We start from the raw sequence: 24,759 nt of genomic DNA, 5'->3' as shown, positions 1-24,759 counted from the left end.
CCCTGGGATGGGGACCCTCAGCAAGTGCAGGAGCCCACACCAGAGCCCACCTGTCAAGAGGAACTCGGGCTAGGGGATCAGTCCCTGGGAAGGGACAGAAGTCAGGCAGCAGCAAGGCCAAAGGCCAACCACAGGATCAAGTCCCAAGTACCAAGAACCTGCTCTTTCCCTCACTTCCTGGGACCTGGAGCAGATTAAGAGGATGGCCTGCGGATAGAACCTCGCAGGCCCTGGTGAGGAGAAAGGCCTGAGTGTCCCCCACATTCATCACCTCTTTTCTATCACCTCTCTTCTCTGGAGGACAGTGAGTCCTGGAGTCTGTCAGGTGGTAATACTGACACAGAGCTGTGGGGCAGAGGACCTCCATGGCTGGCTTCCCCAGCCCCCCATCCCTGGCAAGCTCTTGCAGTTACCACATGATCCTTTGTATCTCTTGCCTTCCATTTCCCTTGGGTGGATGGTTGGGTGGGTAGGGTTTCCTGGTTTTGGGTTTATCAGACAAGGACCCTCCTAGGGCAGTCCCTGGGCCTCCCCACCACTCCTGGGCTTCAGGAGGGTATCACATGATGCCATTGGTGAGGTACTGGAAACCATCGTAGAGTTTGGTGGTGATGGACCGCATGCTGCCATCCACCATCTGCTCCACCAGCAGCTGGAGCTGCTCCTCAGTCATGCTCATGTGGAATCTCTCTTTGAGGTTGCGGATGGTGCTGGAACCATGGAAGCAAGGAAGCTGAGAACCTAGGGGAACAGTAGGGATAGAGGGTAATGAATGAAGAGGAGGGAGGGGCAGTAGTAACAGCCATGGCAAACAGAAACAGGGGTATCTGAAGTGCCCCTTGTCCCCACCTCGGAGAGCCCTGAGAGTGGATGCAGTTTGGTTTGGGCAGAGAAGAGAGGATTGGTGGGAGACCCTGTCTTCAGTCCATTTTTATCCCATACTCCTAAGCCCTCCTGTAGGTGTGGGCAAGCCCAGAGAGGAGGGAACAGGGCCAGTACCCTATCTCCCCCAGTAACAGCAGAGAGAACAGGGTCTTAGGACCTGGAGGGAAGGCTGGGAAAAGGCAATGGGCCCTGAGTTGGGCACTTATCTTGTTGCAGGCCTCTGCCTATGCTACGTCTGACACTCACAGATGACCTGGGCTACCGTCATCACAGGGCCAGATGGGGATGCTCCTGAGCAACGGCGGCAACCTGTGGGGTGGGGCAGGGGTGGGGAGGGGGAGACTGACAGCTCAGACCCTGTGCACACCTGAGCCTTATGGAGGGGTATGGGGACAAGAGCCTAGAGGAGCTGGGAGAGGAGGGGATCCTCGATGAGACATTGTGGATGGCAGGACAGTGAGGAAATAGCCGAGTGAAACAAAGATGAGAGGCAAAGGACATCATCCTCAGCTCCAAGTAGAAGGGGTGAGTAGTGGGAAAGAGAAGGATGGCTGAGGACAGAGCAATCAGGTCAAAGTAAAATGGGGAATAAAGTAGTGACTGAAGTGACAGAGAAGGGAGATGAGGGAAACAGGAGACTGAGAAACTGAGAAGGGATAGGGAGGTTAAAAGAGGTTGGGCAGCTGGAGATGGTAATGGCTCTCCCTCAAGAGGTAGTTCCTGTTGCCACCAGGACCCAGCTCTGTCAGGAGTCAGGAGGAGGGTCTTGAAGGAGAAACAAGGCACTGGATCTGAGCTGGAAACCCTCTGGGGACCTCCCTCCTGATTCCTGGGGTGGAATCAACTTTGGAAGTGCCGTGGTCCAGGGCTCCAACATAAGTGGGTTTCTTGAGGCACTATGGGCACTGCTCTAACCCCACATACCCTGCCTCTCCCCAGTCCTACCTTGTTGCATGATCTCCACAATCTGCACCACTTTATCCATGTGTTTTCGAGCAGCAATCAGCCCCTGGAGCATCAGCATCTTATAGTAGTTAAACATGTCACCATCCAGGCCACCCATCACCTGGGGAGGGAGAAGTGAGTTGAATGCATATGGGGCTTAGAGAGGAAATCATCGCTGTCCCAACAGGCCTACCTCTCAGACCTGGGAGGTCCTTTTGTACTTGGGGAAGACATGACAAATCCCTTTATTTCCCCACTGGCAGGCAAGAAGCCTCCCTGGAAATCCAGCCTCACCCTGACTTAGCCATTTCTGTTGTATTTCTTCCCTAATTTGGGGTAGCCTTATCAGCTCCCCTTCCCATGACGGAGAAAAGAAGACCCTGGCGGCATCTCTCCCTCTGACTCACGTCCACAAATTCTGTGGTCAGCTTAAAGGCTGATGTCTCAAAGCCCAGGTTTCGGGGTGAGCTGGACAGGATGAAGCCAAAGTCGATGTGGATGATGTGGCCTTCTGCATCCAAGAGGATGTTCCCGTTGTGTCTGAGGAGAGAGAGGGGAAAGGAGGAGTACTAAGTCTGACTGAGGCCAGAACCTTAACCTGCAACACGTTGGCCACATGGCATCAGGCAGGAGAGTCCCCTGCCATGTTTCCTGTTGCTTGTAACTCTGTCCAATCAATCTCCTAGGACCTAAAGCGACCAGTATGAAGAAAAGAAAATCTCTAACAAAGGCTGTGGCTTCTGAAATTGCTATTAACAATTTAATAAAAATAGTGTAAGATCATCCCAAATCTCCTGAAATCGTATTTCTAGCACTCAAAAGTGATCCCAATGTACTAAAGAATCCAGAAGCAAGGTGAGAAGGCCTTAGGCTCCGGCAGCTGTCACAGGGGCCACTTTGCTCTGCGGGAGGCCTCCATTCAGACCTATTTACCTGTGTTTTTAATTTCTATCAGCTCTCAGTTGGAATTGACCCCACAAGGATGGGTTTGGTTTTGGTTCTATCAGCCTACTGCACATCGGACGCCCCACCAGAGGGAGCAAGAAGCAGCAAGCAGAGTGGAGTTTAAATGTAAAATAGTGTGGGGGCCTCAAGGGGTAAGTTTTTTTTTTTTTTTTTATATTAGGATTTGGGTGAAGATTTACAGAGTAAATTCACTTTTCATACAGCAGTTCACATATACTTTGTCTCATGTCATTGACCAAAATTTACAATGCAGCAGCTCCCCTCCCACTTCCTCCCCATAGTCACCTCCTCCCAGTGTCCATCCCTTCATACTCTTCTGCACCCTGAGCTATCTCCCTGTGCATAAGCAGCCCTTCCTTCTCCCATGATTGTTCTCTACAGGGTGTGTGTCTACTTGAGGTAAATGTTTAACTCACATGCCTGTACTTTGTTTGGCTGGAAACCACAGTTGTGGGTTCAATTCCAGACCTGAAGGGCAGCTAGGGGCCATAGTCTCAGTGGTTACACCAGGCTCTATTGGACCAGCAAACCTGGTCCCCACCTTCTTCTTTTTTTTTTTTTTTTTGCCTCCAAATGATTTTGAGTTTTGTTTTTTTTTTTTTTTTTTTGCCTCCAAATGATTTTGAGTTTTGTTCCACATTGTTCTCCCTCTCTATTCAGGATCTCCTACATCTCTTCCAAGTGGAATACAGTGGTAGCTGGGCACCATCTAGTTCTTCTGATCTCACAGTTGTATAGGTTGCAGATCGGATGGTGTACCAGTCGCTAGGATTGATTGTTTCCATTAATTTTGGTTTTCTTCTTTCTTCTTGATGAGGAGAGACCCATTGTTGCATCTAGATGGCAGCTTCCTAGCTTTTAAGGTCCCAGTTGCTACTCGCCAAAGTAGTAGGTGGAACAATGTTTTGTATAGTATGTTATGCCAATTGAGCTTGATGTCCCCTGCGACTATGGTCCCAAGCCCGCAGGATCAACTACTCGGTCCCTCTGGGTAGCTGGCTGTGACCAAGCAATGACCATAACCTTGCCCTCAAGGGGTAAGTTTTAACTTTCTGGTAAGATCACTTATAGGAAAAATCTCAGGAGGCAATTACCACAGGCCAGCTGTAGGAAGAGGCATTAAAGGGAGATAAATCCCAGGTCTTTGTGAGTTCTACATAAATGGCCTGTAGAAGGAACAATTAAAATGCTGGGCATGTGAGGCCTGGCCTATTCAGCATAACCAATTTCAGTGTTAAAAGAAGCTTTGTTAGGCCAAAAGCATAGGTCTGAGGGACACCATCTCTGGAGCTGGTCTGACCAACCTAGAAAGGAGGACAGAGGGAGAACGGAGTCCCACCTGAGTCTCTCCCATCTGGGAAAGCATTAAAGACTTGGTAACAACGGCAGAGTCTTCAGCCAGAAAGTCTTGAGATGTGGTAGTCCAACCTCTCACTTTACAGGTGAGGAAGTGACCTTCTTGCCCAAGGTTCCAAGGTTAGTGAGGGCAGTTTCTCTCCAGTTTCGGCGTTAGCTCCAGCTGAAAAGCTGTTTGGGGCTCATTCTGAAGCAGGGACCTGAAATCTGCTTCCAGTTTGGGGCCTTGTTTACTGCTGCCACTTCTTTTCAGTGGCTAACTCTATTCACAGCTTTATTTGAGCTTGTCTTTTTTGAGTTATTACAAAAAGCTATCAACTGCCTCTCCCAGAGAAGGGATGGACTTTCCCTCATCTTTCAAGCATATACAAGTCCCAAAGCAATGTTCTGAGGCCCCTAACACCAGCTTCCCTCCCACCCATTGTCACTCAATCGCAAGGCTGGCTCTAGGCTCTTGGGGCCTTAGATTTAATCCTAACTCTTTAGGGATCCCTGAAGCTTGCAACCAAATTCCTTCAGCCCTCCAGTACTGTGAGTTAGTACAATGAGTTCATGTGTAGGGCTGGCAGGGTGGAGTAAGCACAGGTTCTGAGAGCTCTCTGACCCTTACTTCCCTCATCTGCCAATGGCAATGGAGAACACCTAACACAAGGCTTCCTTATGTTTTACTTAGAATGTCAGGCCATGGCAGATGTTAGAGTTCTGCTAAGCTGCTGTATTAACAAGATCTTCCAGTTGCTGCTATGTCCCTGGGCCCTAGAAGCACCCATTGCAGCTCTGCCTTCCTGGGACAGCTGCACTGTGCTCAGTGAGAGGCTCAACTCACGTGCATTCGGGATACAGACCGTGAGTTGGGAGACACCCTTAGAAGGCAGTGTAACTATCTTTGTACAGTATATTGTTCACTTGGTGTCATATTACCCAATAAGCAAGGTAAGCATAGGCTTACTTGTGCCTATTTACTAATCTATAGTGAACAGTTTCATATTTTTTCACATTAAAGATTCTGCTTCTCAGTATGACTGGCACCCATCTCCAAACCCCACAGCACCTTCCTACGGAATCAAAGCCTCTTCTCACATTTACTCCCTGACAGAGACTTGAGTCTCTGCTTGTCTGTGCTTACCTTGACAGCTCTGGGCAAAATAACAGACACTTGAAAGTTTTGGGAATCATATGTTGGAATGAGAAGAATGAAGAATTCAAGTCTGGGAGTTTCAACTTTATCTCTACCATGTTTCTCATATTCATCGTCTCCTTTCTGCTCTCAGTCACCACCATTATCCTTGGACCAGACCCCATTATCTCTTGCTTTTAACTGTTGCCAGACAAAGACCTAATTACATCCATTCTCACCACAGTCCTTAGGGTGAATGTTTACCCCTGTTCTCACCCACAGGTGCCACAGGGTAATTGCACCCACCCTCATGCAGGCACATCCACTGAACATCGACTAGATCATGTCACTCCTCCCCCTACAAAACACAAAACCATTCAGCCTTACACTGAAGGCCTTTCTTAGTGGACTTCAGCTTACCTTTTGGACATCACCACCTACTGCCCCTCCCCTGCCATGCAGTGCCTCTCAAGCTTTAATCACATGGAATTGTTTCCTCTACTCAGAACATTCTTCTCCCAGAGCTTTCTCTGTCCTCATTTTTCAAAGCGCTGTTCACTCAAATCCTTCCAATCGAACTCACTGCTATCCCCAGTCAATTCTGACTCATAGCAACCCTATAGGACAGAGTAGAACTGCCTCATACAGTTTCCAAGGCTGTAACTCTTCAAAGAAGCAAACTGTCATATCTTTCTCCTGCTGAGTGGCTGGTGCATTTGAACTGCTGACCTTCTGGTTTGCAGCCAAGTGCTTTAACCACTACGCTACCAGTGTTCCTCACTCAATCCCTTACTCCTCCCACAAATCCTTTGTCCTTTTACTCTAGCCTTTGCCAGTCTGCCTCCTTACTTTAATGTCACACGAATACATCTGTCTCTGCTTAAAATATGTTGTTGGCTTCAGCTTCACATCTTGGTAAGGTGTTAATGAGTAAATGATAATGATACATGAATGAACCTGGATAAAAGGTTAGGATGAGGAACAGGACCTACCTGTCCTTGACTTGCAGCAGGTAGCAGACCAAGCAGTAGCCAGCGCAACTTTGTACAAAGTTGCGCTGGGCACTAAGGAATGCCTCTGTAGTGTAGCTGCCATGCTCCTGTAGGAAGTAATCGAGCAAGGAGAGCTGTGACTGTTTCTTCACCTGATGGATGGACACAGCGTTGACTACTGGTTCAATCATGCCACTATCAGCCGAAATCACAAGAATCTTGTATGGCTTGATCCAAAGAGGTACTCGCTCCTGTTCCCAAATGGACTGTGAGGAGACAGGGAGGTAGGTATTGGGACTATCATCTTTCTCCAAACTGGAAAAGGAGGCTAAAATTCCCTCTGACCCCAACCTCTCTCCTTGGTGGCCTAGAATTCTAGGGCTTGTGGACTTAACCACTGGAGTTCTGGTAGCTCAGTGGTTAAGGCATTTGGCTGCTAACCAAAAGGTCAGTGGTTCAAACCTACCAAGTGCTCTGTGGGAAAAAGATGAGGCCATCTGATTCTGTAAAGATTTATAGCTTTGGAAAACGCAATGGGGCAGTTCTACTCTGTTCTATAAGACAGAGTATATGGCAGTGGGTTTATACTGAGGACCAGGGAGTTTTGAAAGAACTCAAAGGCTTGACAAAGACATAGGGCATAAGACACCTCACTCAGAGGTGAGTGAAGGTATCTTACAGGTGGAAAGTCCAAAATAATCAGGAACAATCATAGGAAATCTATGATCACCTCACAAGCAGAGAAAGGGAACTATTAAGACTAATTCAAAGAATAAAAAGAAAAACAAAAGGATTTAGGTCCAGAGAAAGCTTTTTTAAAAAAGAAAATATTCCTATTATGAACTGGATTAAACAGCTGAAGTTGCTTGTAGGTGAGTAACCCAGGGTGCTCAGAGGATCGATACCTCGGCACACCAGTAACCCACTTGCTGCAGACCAGTTGATGAGTTCTGATCTAAAGGACAAATCTTGAAGTTTCCTATCAGAACAGAGCTGGTACAGTTCATAAAATGGCCAAAAGAGGTCGTTGTGGGGCTGTTTCAGAGGCTGTAAGTCCCAGGGAAAAGTAGCACCAGGATTAGTCTAATAAGCCTCCAATTTAGACCCTGGGTGGGGTGGGGGTGGGGGTGGGGGGGTGGTGTGTGTGTGTTTGTGTGTGTGTGTGTCTGTCTGTCTGTCTCTGCGGCCACCGTGCAGCAGTGGCAGCAGAAAAGCAATTTAACTCCCTGCAGAACCACCTGTGCGGTCACGTCAGGTGGGTGGAGCTGGGCTGAGTTCCTTTTACTTCTCCCTCCCCTCTCTTACCTGCAGTTGCTTCAACACCTGGAAAGCTAGCAGTTCCTGCCGAAGGTCATCTCCACACTTGACAATGACTGACAGGAGCCGCCAGTTGGGGAGATGACCATAGGGGGAAGCCTCTCGGATCCGCCTGTGAAGGAAAAGGGAAAAGTGTCAAAGGGTACATCCACAGTGAGGACAGAAACAGTTTCTACCAAAAATCCAAATCTAAAAACACCTCACAAAGCAAAGACTGCCTGGGTTCCAGCGTAGATCATTTTTTGTCCTTGGTTTGTCTCTATGTATAGGGACTTTGGGAGGCTGATGGACAATACAGACTGCCTATGGGCTTTAAGGAGTGGAAAGACCTGCATCCAACTCACCGCACTTTCTCCTGCCAGGGCTCTTTGAGAGCAACTGCAGAAGGGTCTTCTGGGTCTCGTTTGAAGGCTGTGGGAGTGTGAGCCAGTTGTTCTGAAAGGCGCCGTCTAGCAGGAAGAAAACACATAATTTGCCTGAAGGAGTTACCCCAGAGCCTCACTCCCCTACGTGTATGCTGGCATTTCCTGAGCTGTTTCCTTGATTCTGGACACTCACATGTAGGAACCTAAGCTGAGAGAGACTCATGGAAGGATATGTACCAGTGATACCTTTTGCTAACCTGGTGGTTTGCAATCATGTTAAAATGCCGATCACCAGGCCCTCCCTTACTCCTCCACTAAGATTCTGATTGAGAACGGGGTATGAAACCAGAATCTACATTTCAAACAAGATATTCTCCTCCTCAATTCTGATACATGTGATCCTCAGATTCCACTTTGAGAAACACTCCTCTAGTGCTTTCATCACTTTAGAGTCCTTTTAAAGTTTTACTTCTTTCTGTAGTAGCCCAGGACATTTTTCAACCTGCACCTTCAGGACAAGAACAGAGTAACAAGAAGGAAAAAGACTAAGATGCAGGCTGACAATAGAATAGAATAGAAGGTTCAGACAGAGATGAAGGAGACAGAGAGAGAGGCATGCCTGAAAGAGGGATGAGAAATGAGGGGCAACATGATCTGGCCATACCGGATGTCCCCTGCTGCAATGAACACAGGCTCCTTGCTTTCCTGGCTGGTGATACTGTCCACAGAGAACTGGGAGATGTTGTCACAGCTATTGGTGTGCACTTCAGGGAGCTGGGGAGAGGTGGTGGTGGGGAGAGTCAGAAGGACCAAGCACAGGTCTCTGTTCTTTCACACCTCCTCCATCTATCACTTCCTGCTTCTTTGTGTGTCATCTCCGGCCATGTTCATCCCCGCCCTTCCAAATTCTGCTCCAGAAAGCCTCTCCTGGTGACAAACCATTCTGACTCGTTGGACCCAAACAGCCTAGGCACTTATATAGACGCTACAGCAATGTTTCTCAAAATGTAAACTATCTGTATCAGAATGCTTGCCAAAAGGTAGGTTTCCAGGCCCCACTCATATTCTCAGAATTACTAGGAATAGGATCTGAGAATCTGAATTTTTAACGAGTGTTTCAAAAGACTCCTAACACTAAAGTTTGTAAACCACTACCATGGCTATCACAGAAACCTGTACTTTCTCATAATGAGAGCTCCCTAAGCTAGGAAAGCTCTCCAGACTAAATTCCTCCGGCCATTTCTTCACTTTAAGCCATCTAGTCCTACCCTCATCTTTCTTTAACTATAGAATCTTCTACCAGATCCCCAAGTTCCTTCTCTTTCCTTTGTACCAGAAATGCTTCTCTTTAACTCACCACATACTTACTGCCTTGTTGTATATATTATCTTTTTTTTTTTTTTATATGCCTATATCCAACTTCCTCAATTAGACTGTACGCTCAAGGACAGAGATTCTGTCTTTTCACAAAGAAATCCGTCTGGGTCATGGCCTTATTTAACAGTCCTGCTCTGGTTTCCTGGTATACTCAGGATTAAGTCTAGATGTCTTTCTAGAGTTTACAGGATCCTTCCTACAGTGTGACCCATATGGCCTTTCCAGCCTCATTCCTCACCACTTCCCACCTCACCCACACAGCATCACAGCCATCAACATTTCTCTCATTCTCTAAAATGGGCCAAGTCTCCCTTGTCTTCCAGTTTTTGCATGTGCTATTCCCTCTGCCTATCATATTCTTTGCCCAGCTAATCTCTACCAGCTGAGATGTTACTCCCTCCAGGAAATTTTCTGACTTCCACACCGAGTCTGCCTTAAGTACTACCCCCACCCTCAGGTGCTTGCATACACCCCATCCTCTATGCCACAAGCTGAGTCACATCATACTACAACTACCTGTGTACTGATCTTGTTCTCTCTCCTGTTAGGTCACAAACACCTTGCAAACGGGCAAGTCTTGATCATTATTAGCACACTATACTCAGTTCTGGCACAAAGAAAGCCCTCGATAAATATTTCTTAAATGAATGAATATATGAATTGTTTGCTATCCTAAGAGAACACTATATAGCAGGTGTTCAGTGAGTATTTTGATTCCTTCACTTTCCAAGTCTGCAAGTTCTTCCTTACATTTCATTTGAATTCCTTCTTCAGGAAAACAAGTCTACCTGAATCTATTCCAGACTAGCACCGTTTAGTTTTTCCTTCTCATAATCCTTACTACCTACCCCACTCATTTGGACACTTGCCTCTGCCTGCCTCAGGGTGTGCAGTCTTGTCTCAAATATACTGAAAGCTCCTGGAGATTAGATCCTGTGTCCCAGTCATTACCTCCTTGGAGCTCCCTCACCTCCACCTGCAGGTCACCTATGTCGTCCACTGACCAGGCCTCATCATCATTGTCATAGTTGGGCACAGTGCTGAAGCTGCCTGCCCGTTGCTCATGGGTGATACCACATTCGGGAAGGTTCTCCACAGACCGTGTGCTCCGAATTCGGTTCTCGGGGATCCGGGCAGGAACACTGGTGGTGTCAAAGTTTTCACATTCAAGGACTTCCACATAGATCAGGTAGGGAGCCTGAGGGGAAAGGGGGAACAGTATTTGCAACTTATCTCCAACACTATCCCCCAAATCTCAACTCTGTTAACACACTTCCTGTTGCCGACCTCCCAATCTCATCCATTAATCCCCTGACACTACGAGGACCCCTTTTAGGGCAAGAACTTGTCCTATGAACACCTACATGAGGAATCTGGGCAGGAAAGGACACAAGCCTTCAAAATATTTCAGCTGAGCTTCAAAATGTATAAATGAGACACTTGGGCAAAACCAATTCCAAATATCAATTATAACCCATTAGAGAGGCTTAGAACCTTCTGTGAGCTTGTCCTAAAGACGGGCCAGGAAGCTGCTGTGAACAAAGACAGAGAATAAAGCTGGGCACAGCCCTGAGGAGGATTCTCAAGAAGAATCTGAACCGTAACACTCTTTCCATCCAATAGACCAATTCAGCTAGTTCTCTCCAATACAAATCAGGCAACCTTTTCTCTTTTTCCTGCCACTCTAATCAGAAAAAGCTTTAGAAACAAAATATTTCTCTGCCTTAGTTGCTGCTGTATCTGGAAAGCCTAGGAGTTACAGAAAGGCTGAGGAAGAGCTATCAAAATGTCTGTGAAAAGGGGCTGGGGAGTTAGGATATTGGGAGATGTAGACACATATACAAACACAAACCACAAACATGGTTGGGCACATACACAAACTCTGGACAATCAGGGAATAGAGTCAGGTTACAGGTAGAATTTTGGTCAGAGTGCATCTACCTTGTCCTTGGAATTGAGGACAACAGCCTGGGTATGGGGTACGCGGACCACGTGGTGGTCAAAGCCAGCAGTGGGCAGCCAGACTCGGGCAGGGAGTTTATGGTTGAGCAGGGAGAGCTCTGAAATCAGCCGCTGTGTCTTCTGCTCCTTGGTGGGGAGTGTGGCCAGCCGCTTGCCGATTGCCATCAGAGACTTGATGAACTCTCGCTCAGGAGCCAGTCTGATGGGCTAAAGGAGATTGAGGTAAAACAGAACAGGGTAAAAAAAAATCATAGTAAAAAGTGGCCCACTCACTCAGTTCCTCCTTGACATGCAGGGCAGATATCCCAGTGTCTGGAAAACTCCAGGGAAGGAGCTACCTTTTGGTCTTAGTAGATCTTATCCCACCCCTATCAGCTTGACTCAGGAACAGGTAGAACAGGCTATTCCTTGAAGGAATGGGGGCCTTGAATCCAGCCATGATAAGTCACTGGGAGGCAGCCCTCTTTTCTTAGACTTGAGTGTCTCAGGGGCTGTCCTAAGGCTTCAGGCTAGGCAGGGAACAGCATCCAGAGGTGTCAGTCACGGCCCCAGGGACAGGAGCTGCTTACACCTGAAGTGCCTCACTCAGCTCAAGAACAGGATTGTCCCTCTCCCTGTTTGGATCCTCAGGCTGGATCTCTGCTGAGGGGGCTCTGCCAGAGCCACAAGGCTAGGGGTGGGAGCTCCGAGTCAATATTTCCCCTTTCAAAGAAGGAAAACTCTTTATTCACATGACTTTTGTTGCTTTTCATGGCATTCCCCTGCCCAATCTCACAATCTCTTACAAGGGATCAATGCACATGCAGGGGATGAACAGACTTTACATCAATGAGGGGACAACTGATAAGGAAAGAAAAGCAGATGGAAGGAGGGAGATGTGAGCAGATGGATGGAGAAAGTGATGGCCTCTTTTAGTGGTGTTGATGGCCTTGAAGGCCTGTCTCTTTTTGGGATTCCTCTTTGGGTCCTCTCCTCAATCTCTCAGGGCCTAGGCTCCCCTTCTTAGTTCCTGCTGAGAGCTTAGCTCCTCATACTGGGAACTTCAGTCATGCCCAGAAAGGGCAAAGTCAGTCTGGGGAATAAGGTGGGGGTGGGGAAAAAGACATTGCTCAACAAGAAGAAGGGCTTTTTTTCCAGCTGACATCCTTCTACAATAAGGGGGATTTACCATGATAGCTACCCAACTCCCCATCCCATGTTCCCTCAGGTAGACAAAAGTAAAATCCTCCTCTGGTAGAAACCGTTTCTCTCTCCCTCTGTGTGTTTTGCTTAGTTTTCTGATTGAGAATGTCTACCCTCACTCCCTCACACTTCTTCTGAGAGCTGGGCAGTACAGGGCCCACCCCTGCATATGCAACAGAACCAAGGTCTAGAGGGAGAGCTCATCTCTCAGCCTCTGTCTCACAGGGGGGCTGGCACAGAGTCCCACACAAGTAATGAAACAGGGTGTCTGAATCAGTCAGGAATACTTTGGCAGGCAGGACTGAAAAGAGATATAGAAAGAAGGACAATAGAATAATGCTTCTGTGGCCCCTGGAAATGTCTGGGGGGCCTAATGGGGAAAGAGAAAGAAAGGAAGAGGAAATTTAGAAATTTACTCCTTCCTTTATCCTGATCCCCCTAATCCATCCACTCAGGTGGCAAACAGTCCCAAGGACCCGCCACCCCAACCAATTCATAATCATCTCAGATGAGAAAAAGTAGACCCCATCCTCCCATATCCAAATCAACATTTGGGTCAGGGGCCCCCAAATTACTTGAGCATGTTAGAAATGTGACCCCAGGCCTTGAGAGAGGCTCTGCCACATGGGAGGAGACAGGGATCATGATTGAAAGGGGATCAGCATAGAACAGAGAAAACTGATTGGATAGACAAATCAAAAAAAGTAAAAAATCATCCAAACTCCCAGAGGGTCCAGCATTTCCTCTCTCGTCTCTGCCCAGCAATAAGGTTTGAGACTGAGGGACCAGAGGGTCAAGGGTTAGTCTAGAGGTCATCCAGAGGGAGCAAGAAAGGAGAACAGGGATTAAGGAACATCCTGGGCAGTGACCTGGGAAAAGGGAAGAACTCAGACCTGGAAGAAATGTGGTTGAAGTTACAAAAGAAACTGGCTACAGGGAAGCAACTTTCCTTCAGGCCAACTCCTGTTTTCTTTTTACCCAGCATAGGGCTAGCATTTACAAGACACAGAATCAATATTTGATGATGGCCTGATGGTAGAAACCAGGGGGAAAGGGTTCTGGGTAAAAGAAATAGGCTCTTAGAGGTTTCTGTCAAGCAGTTCCTTGCTCTCTCCCAGCTGTTTGCTCTGGAGACCAGGAGCTGGGGGCTGAGTATCACTACATGATGGCTGTCTCTGAGAGAAGACCAACTGAGCCCAACTCAGACTGGACTCTGCACACCCCAGCAGCAAGGAAAAGGGAGACTCTTCAGGTCTGGGAGGTGGAGAGGGAAGGGCTGGTCTCCCAGGAAGAAAAGAGGCCTTTTAACTGTAGCTTTGACCTGGGGGCTCAGGTCGACCTGGGGACGGAGAGGAAATGCGGCCATGGGGGGAGCTTGCCACCCAGTCCCAGCCTGGCCCCACTTACGGAACTGAATGAATTATCAATACTCTCGGTGCTGGAGGAGAGCTCCTGGGAAAGGGCCAGAGGGCAAGGGGAGGGGGAGGGGGCGGGGAGGGAGGGGAGAGAGACAAAGGCAAAGAATTTAGCTCCAACTTGGATCATAACTGCTTCTCTGTAGCTCTTCCTTTCTGCTTTAATGAAAGAGTCAACCCAGAAACACCACTTGCCCAGATTCCTAACACCTGTGCAAGAAGCTAAAAGGCCAGCTCAGACCCTAAGCAGGTCAAGAGGGTGAAGAGACTAAGTGACTTCTGCTTTTCACTTTAGTCCTTTCTATTCTTGCCTGTGTGAGGTCTTCTAGAACAAAACTCTCAAGCTGGCTCCCTAGGGAGGTGAGCAGCTTTGCCTTAACAAGCTTCTCTGCTCTTCACACACTCACGTAGTCACGCACTCACGTGGTCTCGACCAAACCCTTCTCCATGGGGACTGCCACAGACAGACTGAATGTAACATATTGCATGGCCCCCTATGGAAAACCCCATGTTCTTCCAGCTTCTTGGAAACCTCAGAGAGAAAGCAGAAGGGCTAAACTTTCAGTGCCAGGTACACCTCTTAGCAGTCTCATTATCACCCTGGGAAGCCTAACCTCAAACTTGAATCTGTGTGACAAAGAACACCCCAGACCCATGAACTTGAAACCTCTGGATTGGATACTGGTGGTAGTAGCAAAGAACAAACCTGACATCTACTAAATCTCTTTAGGCTTCCTTATCAGACTATTTCACATAACACTCAATAAACTACAATTTTTTTGATGTAAGGTGGAGAGCTAGGTTCTAGCTAAATCCATTGAGAAGGTTAAACAGCTGGGCAGCTGCTATGTTAGTTCCAGCCCAAGGGGTTTATCTAATTATCCCCCACCCCCACCCCATCCTGTGCCTTACGGTGGGTGCCCGTGAGCAAAAAAAATGGACAATGGGGAGGTAGTCAGAGTCTCATTCAACAGTTTTGCTGCAGCCCTCCAAGATATACCCAGGCAAGGAGTAGGGGCAGCAAGTGTGCACAAACCTGCAAGGAAGGGGACTGAGCTTAAGAGTCAAAGTCTTGAGAGCTCCCAGGGCAGGTGGCCCATGGTCATGGTCATGGTTTCTACTCTGGAATCACCATTTCAGCATCTACTTAATTCAAGCCTATGGTTTAAGTTCTGTTCTATCTACAGGTTCCCGTAAGCAGGTCCTTCCTTGAAGAATCCAGGGAGAAGGACACTTCGAGGGAGAGATCAAGCTTGGAAATATTCCTCCAGGGCAACAAGTCTTGCACTTTGGGTAGAGGTGGGAAGGAGAAGAGAGGCAGTGAGGATGCCAGGGTATGACATGGTGGTTCAATTTACACTCATGAGTTAGCTGGGGAAAGAACAGCAGCCAGGACAGTGGCTCGATGAGCAACTCTCCAGCTGATTCTCCCACAGACAGGTCCACTGTCTGACTTATTCACAGCCTGGAGAGAAGGGAGGTGTATCATTACCTGCCCCTCCCCTCCTGTTCCCAGGGCTTGAGTCACTCATACTGAGTCAGCTTCAGGGAGCACAGCCGAGTCCAAGAAGCTGATATCAAATCATATCAGGCTAGAAGGCCCACTGAGCCTTTCAGTGTGACCTGACACGTGGATTTCTCTGTCCAAGGGTTGCCACTCTGAAAAGACAAAGCTAATCTACTAACAGTATCTCCATGTGATGTGGGGGTGGTACCAAAATTATTCTCTGGGCTTCACCCCCCACCAAAATATTTAACATTTGATTACAAATGGGAAGAAAAACTGCCTGAGCAGAGTTGCCAGACTAAACTGACATAACACTGCTTTAAAGGAAAAATGGTGGGAGATGGAAGAAGTCAATGCTAGAGCCCCTGTTGGAGGAGTGTAAAGAATTCCTCAATTAAAGAAAATAGAACCCTCTGTAAGATCTGGGAAGAAGAGCTCATTAGGGAGATGGGCAGGAAGAGAGCTGAAGAGCAGTCATGGGCCACTGCCCTGAAGTCTCTCTTCACCTTTCTGAGGCTTCTCTACTAGTGGTGGGAGGGTAGGATCAAACTGGGACCCTAAAAAGGAAAGCAAAATTTGGAAGCAGAGTGTCAGGTGGTACCTAAAGATTCTCCTAGTGTCTCTGTTCCAGCCTTGAAAAATTATGGGTTTTGTTTTAACAAGCTGTTTGTTTCTTGCTTATAAGCAAAAAACAGCTTTTTGAGAGAGTCACATACTAAACTTTTCCCTAGACAAGGGGGTTTCTCTATTACCCTGTAAGTTCCCGGAGGGCAGGGACAGGGTAAATAAAACCTTTCCATCCTCCACTGCCTTAGTACAGGGCTTTGCATATCGTGTAAGCTCAGTAACTATTTTCTGAATGAATAAATGTGGCATGATGGGCAGGAGGAGTAGGAAGTCAAAGGAGGAAAGCCAATCCCCTTGGTATTTTAGGGACCACGATAGATGTAGCCTCAAAATGCTCCTGTGCTTAAGAATATTTTTAGATGCCTAGTGATACACCTATTTATTCTCTCTCACTCGATCACATTTCCTGAGGAGCCAGATTGGATTCAGGTGTCTCATTCTGCCAGCATCAGGTAACTTCTGAGTACATGGGGATGAGGTATCTCCTTTCTTTCCTGGATGCAGTGATCCAAGCTAGAGTCAGGTTGGGAAAAACAGCAGCTGGGGAACCTATCTTAGAGGATACAAGCACTCACAGAATACCTGCCTCTCAGTGCCACCCACCTACAGTGTCATCCTGGAGCAGGACATAGATACATGAAAGAGGGTCTAAGGACCATCAGTTAGAAAAGCCCTGAGACCTCAGCTTTTCTGGCCCTAAGATGAGAACTACAAAATGGTTACAGAGAAAAGCCAAGCCTGACACGGGGCAGCCAGCTGCTCACATTCACACTGCCAGGGGCCTGGCCCTTTATGAATCTAGAATCTTCTACAATCTTTTCTACTCTGCAACAACCTCCCTTCATGATCTTGGACTCCACTGTCAAGCTCAACCAGAAATGAAAAGGGTCCATTCTGGTTCTGAGAATGGCTTGCGTCATGGATATGGAAGCCTAGATGGCCGAGGCCCTAAGCCAATTCTCTCCAAATGGCCTCTTACAGCTGGGAGGCCTAGACAAAACTAGCAAGGAGGCCTGGGGAAGTGAATGTGGAGAAATAATGAAGGTAGCCCAGCTGAATGACTATGAGCACCAGGTCTGGATCTGAGTCCTGGTCTGGTATTCATTAGTTGAGAGATCTTCAGCAAATCAGCTACCTCTCTAAGTCTTTCGCTGGTAAAATAATACTTATCTCTTAGGGTTAATTGTGAGGAATAAATGTAAAGTAACTGGCACAATGTCCAGCATATATCCAAAACCAAACTAAACTCATTGCCACTGAGTCGGATCCGACTCATAGCGACCCCTCCTTGGGTTTCCAAGGCAGTATCACTACGGAAGTAGATTGTCCAACCTTCCTTCTGAGGAGTGGCTGGTGGGTTTGAACCGCCAGCCTTCTGATTAGCAGTCAAATGCCTTTGGCACTACACCACCAGAGCTCCCCTAGCACATAAGTGCTCAATAAATGTAAGCTCTTTTAGCTCTACTGTTATTTTCATTCTGGGCCAACTATTAGACCAAATTCTAATAAAATACCCAATTGCCAGAGAGCAAGCTCTGTAGTTTCCCTGCCTACTGCTTTTCCCTTCCCTAGTTACTCTGACCTCCCCCTAGCTGAAAGGAGTCCCATTGTATCAGAAATGTGGGTGGGTACGTGCCCCACAGAGGCAGATGCCAGGACCACGACTATGTGAGATTTCCAACAAGTGCAAATTCCTTGTTCTTTTCTCCCTTCTTTCCTAGGCTGGAAGCCAGGATGGACGCCTGGTCAGTGGTGAGTCAGAGGGGAAGACTGGGGCACCATTGTCTGGCTGGGACACCAGGCCACCAACACTTAGCTGTCCACTGGCCAACTTCCCCTATCTGTCCAGATGTGAAGTAGAGGGTGGTTGTAAGCTACTGATGTACTCATCCCCTCCCCTGCTTTGTATCCTGAATTACATACCCCCAACTACTGCTGCAGCTTCCTCTTCTTCCCAGTGTATAGGTCCTTGACTAGGCAAGATTTATTCTCTTCTTTTTTTGCTTCTCCCAAATGATATGGGAAAGATACTAGCAACACATCCCTCCACCAAGGAAAGACAGGCAGGAGGGCATTCTGCAGATACCTCAGGGACAGGGAATGAACTCTACCCTAATGTCAACAAAAAGCAGGCTCTTCAGGGGGTGGGGAAGAGGGATTATGAGGATAGGTGGACAGAAGAATGAAGCGGGTGTTCTATTTAACATTTCTCCCACTCTAGCACAAAGAACATAGTCCCTTTTCCTCCACAATCTCTTAGCAGCTCTGGTAGTTATGCCAAGTCTCAAGTTTGGGTGTGTGGGGGGGTCTCTGCCACAGTTCTTAGTAAGCAAGTAGTTAATGGAATGCCAGGGCAATTTAGTATAAACAACAATGGATGGATGGGCTGGAGCATCAGCTTTGCCATTAACTAGCTATATGACCGGAGGCAAGTCACTTTATCCTCTGGGTCTCTGAGTCTTTCCTTTGTAAAATGAGTCAGTTGGAATACATGCATTCTAAAGTCTTTTTCCATTGTAACTTTCCATGCTTTTATCACAGTGAAATGAAACAGAAGGAAGGAGAGAAAAGGACAGAATAACCCTTTGACAGACATCCTATCTCCATGCAGCCCTCTGCCACCTTGTCCCTCCCCAGAATTTTACCTCATCCTCATTCTCCACTTTAGGGTTGCTGGCTGTTCGTTTCAGGTTGCTGCTGAGACTTATGCTGGCAGTGGCATCTGACTTAGAGCGTTGGTGAGTCCTTTTAGAAGGAGACAGCCCTGTGTCGGGGGCTGGGCTCAGGGATGGTAGCTCCCTCTTTCGGTGAGCTGGCTTCAGCTCATCTGAGAGGATCAGCTTCCGTAGCTTGGTCCCACGGGAGTGTCGTTGAGTGGAAATGTGCATGTCTGAAGAGTAAGCCCCGAGCAACAGGGCACACTGGAGGGAAAAGTTAATGCTCTGGCGGCAGCGGTGGACTATGTAGGGCTTGATGGCATCACCCACGTCCTCATCCATGTGGATGTACATGTTAAGCAACTGGGGCAGATAAAAGTCCACGTCCTCATTGCGAAAGCAGAAAAGCCGGTTGCCAATGTAGGCTTGTACTCCAGGTTCCTTGGAGTTATACAGGTATGAAATGGCCATGGAGATGTCAAATAGTTTTGACTCAAACAGCCTCAGCAGCCAAGACTGTTTGGCTGAGTTGTTCTGCCGCCGCCTTCTTGCTCCTTTGGCTGTGCCTGAAGCCACAGTGGCCCCCATCTCATCTTCCTCCTCCCTTATCTGGGCAGTTGGATCATCTAGGCAACGGATCTCACCATCCACACCATCCCCATTGACCAACTCCAGCGGGGTACCTCTGCTAGAGACGGCTACACCTCCATGCAAAAGCTTCACTTTCTCCAATACCTCCTGGCAAGCCTTCTGGGCCACCTCAGGGTCAATCACTGATAGTTCCCCGACCCCCTCTGTGATGACACTTAGCAAGGAGCCCCCATTATTCCCTGGTGGGCTAGAAGTGGGCTCAGAAGTTGGCTTCAGAGGGGCAGGCTCCACTACTGTGTCTCCCATGGCCACAGCCAGACTTCAAGCTTCCAAGCTACAGGAGGAAGAAGGGAAAAAGGAAAATAAAAGGAGACACATACATACACTGGTTAGTGCTAACATCCTTAGGTCTTTCCTCCTCTATGAAGCCTTCCCAGGCACCATCTTTTTGTCTTCCTGGACTCCTTAAAATTAGACAAAAAGTTATTGCTTTCCAGGAGGATTTCCCTAACTACCTCCATTTCTGATCTTTGCATTACTCTTCATTCCTTCTGTACTTGGCTACTTAGCTTAGCCTCTGTTCTTAACTTGTATTTGTGAAATGTTGCTTTTGTGTATTATGCTTATACAGGTTTATAAATTCTTCAGGCAGACTGGGGAGGCATTCTGGTCTAACTGTCTTGTGCTTAACTCTTCAAACACTTCTCTATAGTCTTGTCTCCCTTTAAATGATTGCTTTAATAGTTTAAAATTAAATCGTTTAAAAGGGGGGCTTCCACGAGTAATTTTTTCTTTTCCCCTTTAAGCTGTTACTTCCCTACTCACATAAGATCCTATAGAGAGACCCTGTACATCTCACCTTTATTTCATATTGAAGTATTGATGTATTTTTCCTAGTTATAGGTATGTTGTTCTTACCTTCCCTCTCAGATACAAAGCTCGTAGGCAAGAAAGGCCAGGAGATACCATGCCAGGCTTCATTTAGAAAAAAACTGCCCTAAAACACTCATCACCGACCCTGCTGAAGTTGTGCCTTTCACGCCCCATCTGTCTTCATGGACATAACCCTCCACTCTAGTGGAAAGAACCCTGAACTTAGAATCAGATTGGCTAGGGTTCAAATCCTGGCTCTGCCATTATGCTATGTGTAAACTTATGCAAGCCACTTATCTTCTGAGTTTCCGTTTCATCAGCTACAAAAATACCTACTTCTCATTGCTAGTGTGTGGAATAAATAACTTCATATGAAAGGACCCAGCACAGACCCAGGCACACAGTAGTACTGAATGCTAACTGAATCCTAATCATCTAAAATGGTTAGTATATAGTATGTGTGTCCACACAAATATATTGTTTTATAAGGGAGTGAATTAAGAGTTACACTCATTTGTTTGAGAACCAAAACATTTAGACAGCCTGCATCTATCCACACATTACTTGCCCACTATCATACAAACACTCTGAGAACTAGAGGGGCTCTGGGATGGCAAGAAGAAATCTGGCTGGAACTCATGGGTCTAAAATTCCAAAGAACAGGGAGGAACAGGAATCATATAACTAAGACTCTTTCTCTGGAGGAGCTCCAAAACAAAGTCTGTGAAACAATGCTACTGACAAAAGCCATTGCCCTCCAAGAGCAATTCTTCAGACCCTCATACCAAATCCAGATCTGGGCAATCAGTGCAGAATAGGAGGAAATTTCAAGGCAGGGACTGAGAGAGAGAGAGAGACACTGTTAACATCAGATCAACCTCAGCTCCCACGTTTGGCTGTAGCCAACAACGGTCTCAGAGGCCTCTTCACAAAAATGCAAACAAAGTAGGTGTGAGACATATTCAGAGGCTTTTGTAGAGCTGGACTGAAAGTTATTTCCAACTATTAGTGACCTTACATTTTGATCCTGGTAACTCTGGGTGCACATAAGTTGAGGTGAAAGGAGGCTGGAGCTATCAATTCTCTAGTCACTCATTATCTCGTGGAATCCCCCCTTTACACTTCTACCCTTCCAGGGCCTGCCTTTTCTTACATCTCTGAAATGTTAAATGGGAAGGCAACTTTGATCTGCCCAAGATCATACAGTCTAGCTCCCTGCCTCCCACTAGTCACCACCCAAGGCTTGCCAGAAATATAGATGGGGAGCTCTTCTGTTCTCAGAGATCACTGAAAAGGAGGTACTTCAGTTTGTATTTCTCCCAACTCTATCAAACAAGAAGTTCATCCCTGAATTTAATTCCCCTGATGCAGTCTGAGTTTGGAATCAGTAAGATAACAACTTTTTCACTCTGATCTCCCCCTATTAAACTATGCCCTCTGAGCAGTAGAACCAGCACGGCTGCCTATGTGGATCTGTCTCTACTCGCATCTATGAGGTGCACAGGAATAATAAGGAGGAAGCTTTAATCATTCCCTGCCACACCTTTGCATGGCACTCTGCACCAGAGGGTCACTGTGATCCAACTGGAACCACCTATGTTTTAGATCTGCTTAGAAACTCCCATGGTAGCCTAGAAAAATTGTCCCATACAGCCAATTCTTCTTCTCAGTCTCTCTGTGCTTGACATATCCTTCCCTTTCGCTCTATTCCAGAGACTTCAAAGTCACTGAAAGCTCCTAAAAGTTCTCTTTTCTAAACAACCAAGGAATATGAAACTTGGACAATTTCCCACATACAATGTCAGACCTTAGTAGGAAATTCAATAGACAGTCCCTCAACTGATTACGAATGGATTACCAGCACCAGGAAGGGAGGTAAGGATATCACCACTTCTTTTATCCCATAGGCAAAAGAAGAAAAATTCTTGGGATTCAGCTGGGAACCCCCTTTCACAGTATTTCAGAAATTTTCCCACAGAACAGACTCCCCTGTTTTATAGCCTTTATTCTCCAGGGAAGCAGACATGCCAAGAGGTTTGGGAACACCAAACTCCTCTATGTAGGAACTTTGCCACTAGAAATCACCTATAGTTGGGCTTCCCTCTTGGCCTCACCGGGATTCAGGGACTGACTCAGGGACTGCCTGCACCTGTAGCAAGTCATGGGGGGGTGGGGTATATGAACAGAATAGGGTTCTGTCAATTTGGACTGTGAAAAATAGGAAAGGAATTCTCTAAAACCTTAATTTAGACATGGTTCTCAATGTCAATTTATTTTCAAATGCAAAGGTAATAGGGCTTTAATGGGTAACCATTCCAAAGAAAGTGAAAGGTCTAGAAAGCCAAAGAAATAAGGAACAGGTCCAATATTCATCACCCCTTCTCTTGTAACTCCAAAGAACAAGAAAAAAAGTGGGAAAGAACATCCAAGCCCTTAATATCAAACAACTCTCACAGCTTTCAGGGTTAACACTACCTTCCAACACTATCTAACAAGGATGTTCAGACAATTGTGCGCACTGGCTTTCCAGTCAGACTGGAGGGTAAACTGAAGAGTTTTCCCCCAGCCTAGTAGCTAGCTCCTGGGAAGGAGGGAGTAGGCAGAAAGACAGTCTGGACTCCAAGTTCATATCTGGGCAATATAGGTAATCTTGGTCTGAGCATCAGGGTGTTACTGCAGGTCAACTGTAGATGACAGCGAGTACACATGCATGTGTTTTGTGTCAATGAGCATTTAAGTTCATGTCTGTGGAGAAGGACTCTACAGGGAGGGATGCTATCACTTAACCAAGCTACTGACTTCTCAAGACCTCAAAAGAATCTAGGCAAACGACCTTCCCCGGGTTTCCATTAAAGGACTTACTGGATTGGTCTCTGCTAGGACAGGATGGTAAAGGACCCTAAATCTATCCCCTCAACCAGTTAATCACCAATACATCTTCAACTCTTTCTCCATGAATTAGATAAATATGGATTGGTTCAGACAAATTTTGATGTTTTTATCTATGCCTGTAGCTGGACAGAATGATTGTGAGACATCATCTGATCTAATGCTCTGCCTCAAAGCAGGCAGGGGAGCTCAATTTTCCTCTTCCTTTTAAAAGATCCCTTTGAGACGGATCATGTGAGATAGAGAAAGGGTAAGGGAGCTAATATCTTCATTTTACAAAGTTACAGAGTGGGTAGTTAGGAGAGACTATTCAAAGTTAATGGAAAGGAAAAAAAAATTAAGTTAATGGGAAGGAAAAAAACAAAATAACCAAACTCACTGCCTTCAAGTTGGATCTGACTCATAGCGACCCCTCCTTGGGTTTCCAAGATGGACTCACTATGGAAATAGATTGCCCAATCTTCCTTCCAAGGAGTGGCTAGTGGATTTGAACCTCCAGCCTTCTGGTTAGTAGTCAAAGGCCTTAGGGACTACGCCACCAGAGCTCCTATGGGAAGGAAAGGGAAGCTCAAATATATTATTTAAAGTTATACAAATGTCCAATAGAATAAATATAATTGATATAATTATATAAATAACAGGGTATAAATCCTCTTTTACAACAATTAATATATCAAGAAATAGAGGCATAAGCCTTTTATCTAAAGGAATGGCAAAAACCTTCAGAACTAAACACTGAGATAATTAAAAGAGGTTAACTTTGAGAGAGTATGAGAAGGATGAGTAGAGATTGTTGTTTTAGTATCATTGGATTTGTTGCCAAGTACGTGTATTCCTTTAATGACAAATATTTAAAAGAAGTTGTTTTTCAAAAAAGACCCTATATTACCTCAAGCTACTTGTTTTGTTGAGAAGTTTCTCTTCATGTCTTAAGGTCTAACACAAATGTTTCTTTAAGGAGGCCTCAGCTCATCTCCTCTTTGACCTCCATGGTCAAGGTGCAGATGAAATACTTTTTCCTGGTAGAAACTCAGGGTGAAGCAGTCAAGCAGGCTCAAGCCCCATCAGGAACTAGGTAAATGCTTACCAGAGGCCCCAAAGGGTGGTAGCATCAGGGGAGAGGGCATTCTCAAGTTTCCAGCAGAAGAGTAGGGAGGGCAGTGGTCTTGGGGTACTTATATCAATATTGAATTGGGCTGAAAGCTCTGTGCACAGGGCCACAGAGCTGGTATAAGCAGATTCCAGCCAGACAGCCCAAGCCAGCTCTGGGAGTCCCTGCTGAAGCAGACACATGGTAAAGGAGGCAACCTGTACACTCACCTCTCTCTCAACTGATCTCCCCACCCCCAAGCCCCAAATACACTTTGACTAGGCCCTCTCTTGTCCCCTGCCAATTACTGAAAGATTCCTCCCAAACCTCTTTCCCAAATCAAAGAAGTTCAATTTACTGCTTTGGATGGTGTTCAGCAAACATGTTCTCTCCATGCAGTGTGAACCCAGCCCTGAGATGGAAGCAGGGAAAACTAGGGGAAGTATGCTTTCTGGTGGAGGATGTTTCCAAGGAATGGAGTTGCTCCTAAAAAGGGGTATTATGATGAGACTGCACTCTGGTAAGAAGCTCTCATGGTACAGCGGTTAAAGCACTGGGCTGCTAACTAAAAGGTTGGTAGTTTGAAACCCACCAGCCACTCTGTGAAAGGAAAATGAGGAAGTTTGTTTCCATAAAGATTTACAGC

General features: G+C 46.6%; 1 protein-coding gene across 1 annotated transcript; it reads right to left on the bottom strand.

Moving 5' to 3' along the window:
• Positions 1-559: 559 nt before the first annotated feature.
• PI4KB (phosphatidylinositol 4-kinase beta) lies at positions 560-19,567 on the bottom strand. Its single transcript, XM_042782311.1, has 12 exons — positions 18,659-19,567; positions 13,872-13,916; positions 11,262-11,489; positions 10,291-10,518; positions 8,608-8,717; positions 7,923-8,027; positions 7,567-7,690; positions 6,262-6,527; positions 2,238-2,370; positions 1,831-1,951; positions 1,132-1,194; positions 560-741 (listed from the first exon to the last, which is right to left on the bottom strand). Exons 1-12 carry the CDS (start codon positions 19,565-19,567, stop codon positions 560-562), a joined length of 2,514 nt encoding a protein of 837 aa, XP_042638245.1.
• Positions 19,568-24,759: the final 5,192 nt, after the last annotated feature.

This window comes from Orycteropus afer, unplaced genomic scaffold (assembly GCF_000298275.1).
Source record: "Orycteropus afer afer isolate SDZICR_OR568_19922 unplaced genomic scaffold, OryAfe1.0 scaffold00290, whole genome shotgun sequence".
Taxonomy (NCBI): domain Eukaryota; kingdom Metazoa; phylum Chordata; class Mammalia; order Tubulidentata; family Orycteropodidae; genus Orycteropus; species Orycteropus afer.
The sequence above is the reverse complement of the archived record's forward strand: the minus strand, read 5'-3'. Positions and strand labels throughout refer to the sequence as shown.